General features: G+C 42.9%; 2 protein-coding genes across 2 annotated transcripts in view; both read right to left on the bottom strand.

Moving 5' to 3' along the window:
- Window positions 1-811, bottom strand: part of LOTGIDRAFT_155057 (hypothetical protein) — a gene marked incomplete at both ends in the record, with an annotated part of 2,589 nt that extends 1,778 nt beyond the window's left edge. Inside the window, one exon of the mRNA XM_009065562.1 lies at window positions 27-811. Within this exon, the coding sequence (XP_009063810.1) occupies window positions 27-811 (785 nt within the window). The remainder of the gene's footprint in view (window positions 1-26) is intronic.
- A 1,870-nt stretch (window positions 812-2,681) lies between these two features.
- LOTGIDRAFT_155056 (hypothetical protein) lies at window positions 2,682-3,110 on the bottom strand (the record flags this gene model as incomplete). Its single annotated transcript, XM_009065561.1, has 1 exon — window positions 2,682-3,110. One exon carries the CDS (start codon window positions 3,108-3,110, stop codon window positions 2,682-2,684), a length of 429 nt encoding a protein of 142 aa, XP_009063809.1.
- Between the last annotated feature and the right edge of the window lie 690 nt (window positions 3,111-3,800).

The following is a 3,800-nucleotide window of genomic DNA, read 5'->3' as shown; positions in this document are numbered from 1 at the left end:
CGCTGTGGTTCACAATATCCGAATACAAGTAAAACATATCAAAGGCCATATCCACAGCAGGCTGAAAGGGAGCAGTAATTTTGGCATCGCGGATGTTTCGTCGACATAATTTATCCAACTGAAATTCTTGCGAAAAGTCAGGCCATCCTAACATACCAACCATTGGTCCTTCAATTTGGAAACTGATTGCGGGTAACATACGTAGAAAGTTGACGGCATCTGAAGAGTCGAAAGATAAATATATTCTTTGGTTTAATGAATCCAATTTAAAGGTTGCATAGGGTTGTTTTTCGGCTTGATTGGATAATTTCATACGATTTTCGTACTCTTCTTGTTCGCTTTTTTCCAGGGGTGTCAATTCTTTGATGTTGGGATCCAATCGAAATGGTTTTCGATGAATGATTTCTTGTATTTCATTGCATTTCCATAATCCATGCATGGTCACGTTCAATACATTTAGCAACTGTTCCACATTTCTGTAAGTGTTGGTTTCCATATGCGTTTCCACTTCAGTCGAACCTTCATCATTGTTAGGAACAGTGGTGCACTCGGGAGGTTCCAACCATTTGTCACTCATGGTTTCCATTCCTGGAACAATTTTCCATGGAAAAACTTTCAGTCTGAGTTTGTTGTCTTTCTCCGTAAGGTTGTACCAATCTGTTGGGAAGGCCAAGGCTGACAGACCTACTTCCCATTCTTGGTGATTAAAATGAATGGGGGGAGTTAAATGAGTGCGATACGTCGAACGGCTGTTGTCCGGGAACATTCCAATGGAACTGTCACTAGGCAGGGTGAGATAAAAATCGTTCATTTTTCTTCAGTTGGGGTGATGGCAGTAAATAACCCAAACTACTGGATAACAAAGCCGTCCACAACGTGGTTTGAGGTCCTTCGGGTTTCAGAGCGAGTTGCGACAACGCAATACCCGCGACAATGTAGACCAATATCACTTGACAGAAAAATACAATTTCAGCCTGAGGCACGCGACTTCCTAAACACGCCCAGGATCTGGATCGAATCGATGTTGTCGATGTGGATTCGTCTTGCATGATGTATCTCGCCTGTAGTTGGTTACCTCTATTTATACTCCACGGTCGATTCAGGAATCCAGGAATTGAAACTAGCAGGGTAATCTTTCCATTTGACGAGTACGTTTTTACCTCGTCGTTCTATGATTTTTTCAATCACGTAAGCCTCGTCTTTGTCTTCTTTCACTTCTTGCAATTCTTCGGTATAAAACGATCCTTCCAACATTTCACCGTTTCCATCAATTAATCTATAACGGGATCCTACACTGGGTTTGACTTGAAAAGTTTCCAAAGTCCAATTTGGCAAGTATCCCTTATCAAAAGCTTTTTGTTTGTCGAGGGCTAACCGTACCGTTGATGTAATGTCGCGTTTTTTCTTGGATGTTTCCGGGTACGGTACCCGAGACAACAAACAACAAACCTGACGACATGCACATGCACGGTCTTTTATTTTGTAGTATTCGATATCGCTGCAACATTTGACTATATTGATCCATTTTAATATCGTCTGAAGTATTGGACTTGAGTAAACGTTGCATTTCTTGACTTAATTCTTCTAAAGCTTCTTTAACTGGATTTTGATCGTACACGGGTTCGTAAGGTTTAACCGTCACAATCTTCTCTAGTTCATCTGCTGGGACCAATCTCATTTTTCGTGTAAACTTCATCGCTGTTTTAATTTGTTGAGCAAAGGATGAAAGACAGGTTTCCACAATCCTTTACCGTGTTGTTGAAGTAATCTCTTACGGGTTTTCCAAGGTGTTTTGGGAGTGCCCAGACGTCTAAGTAAGGTTGACTTTGATCGTAAACGTCTTGTTTCTGCAGCTGATAGTGGTAAGGTGTCCCGAATCAAATTACCAATACATTCGCATAAACAATCCACGACTTTTTTATCGTTCAAAATATGATTCCGCCAACTGTGAGGGGTTTTTAAGAAATCGTTCAAGGTCTGTTGAGGCTTCATGACTGAGACCAGAGTCCTAGGTTTCTCCTTTATATACCCTATCACTGTCGAATGGCACCGATGATAGGTCCAATGACACTAGAGGCCAAAGAAGCCAACAACACACCTAGAAAGCCACCTTTTTGGTTTAACAATTTTCTTTTGGACCGCACAGAGGTTCGAGGGTTGGCTAAAGTTCGCAGGGCTCTTTTGTGTGGTGTTAATAGACGACGTTGTTGTGTCGTTAATCGAGTCTTGCCGTTTAAAATGGCTTTACATTGGTTAGAAACAGACTTGATGCTACGACGTGGTGCCATGATGTCAAATGATAATAAATGTTTGCAGCGCCCTTTTTATACTTTTCTCTTCTTAGCTCTTTTTCTCTTGCTCTAATCTTTCTTTCCATCGGACCAAAATACGTATCAACACTACACCGAAAAAACCTTGACCCCCGGGTTTCATGACCAAAGCTAATTTTTCTTTGGTGCCTATATTTTGAGTCAATTGTTTTAAAACATCTTTATTTCTAGCAACCCATTTGGTGTGTTGAGCGTGTAACGGTTGAATATTCCCTTTCAGGAGATGATTGGCCGCAAGTTTAAACCACTGTAACAAACCAATGCGTGCCGTACCCACATTTCTCACCAATTCCGTGTAGACCATTTCTGGATTCAGGCGTTTTAAACGTTTAATAAAATCTACCATCTCTTTCATTTGCTTGCTTTTTCGACCTCGAGCCAGAGGATCCGCTGTCTGTCTGTCTGTCTTTTTTTTGTCTTCTTTGTTTGTTTCGTTGGGAATTGTTTGGTCTGGCGTGTTTTTTTCAAACTTCGACGTGGTTGTGGTTCTGGTGATGTTGGCATTGGGGATGACTCTGGACGTACATCTGGGGCCAATGTAGAAAGCAGTCTGGGTGGTAAAGGCGAGATGGGTCTTGGTGGCGGAGTTAAAGAGGGCAGTGGGGTGGGTGAAATGATTCTGCGTCTGGCTCCTGGGATGGTAGGTCGGGTAGGTACCCGAGCTGTTGGATCTCTGAGATCAGGGGCCAATGGGGCGAAAGGTACAAACTGAGCTCTTGGCAACCGAGTTGTCCCTGGGGGTGGTTGGTGAAGTCTTCTCGTGTTCTTGGTGCGTGCCATGGTGAAATGGTCATTCAGGAAGTGATTGTCCCTTTTTATACTTTTCGGAGATAGACGAAGCCTGGAGCCTCTGAGGGTAAAATTCTTGTTCGCAATCTCATCTCTTCGGGTGTGTCGGGTTTTAAATCCACGAGCAAATAACTTCTGGGTGGTAAAGTGGCATCAGTGTAGGCTTCCTGCATGAATTGAGCATGTCCAGGATACATTTGTCGGGCTAACACACCCAACTGAGAAGCATCTCTAGGGTTTTTAAACAGGTATCATTTTTAAACGGCTCACTTGGTAAATGGTACAGGTTTCTAAATCCACGTGGACCCAATGGCACAATGATAGCTTTGGCCAATTCGTCGGTGGGTTCAATACTTGGAACTTTGGTATCTTCGGAAATATTCGGCAGCTTCTCCACACCAGTACCAATATCTTTGTATTCTGGCGTTATACAAGGAGCCTCGTTTGTTGAATAAAGTGTTTGTGAGGTCGTCGAAGGTGACTCTGGTTTCAATGGGCTGGCCACAATGAAACAATCCATGTCCGAGCTGGTGGCATCGGTGGTTTTCTTCTGAGGGACGTTTGTTGTGGTTGTCTTCAGTGGAATGATTGTTGAGGTTATCTTCAGTGGAATGTTTGTGGGGGTTATCTTCAGAGGAGGAACTTTTGTTAACTTCACTTTCTTCGGAGTTTCTCCTGGTG

Source organism: Lottia gigantea (assembly GCF_000327385.1).
Source record: "Lottia gigantea unplaced genomic scaffold LOTGIsca_7, whole genome shotgun sequence".
Taxonomy (NCBI): domain Eukaryota; kingdom Metazoa; phylum Mollusca; class Gastropoda; family Lottiidae; genus Lottia; species Lottia gigantea.
The sequence above is the reverse complement of the archived record's forward strand: the minus strand, read 5'-3'. Positions and strand labels throughout refer to the sequence as shown.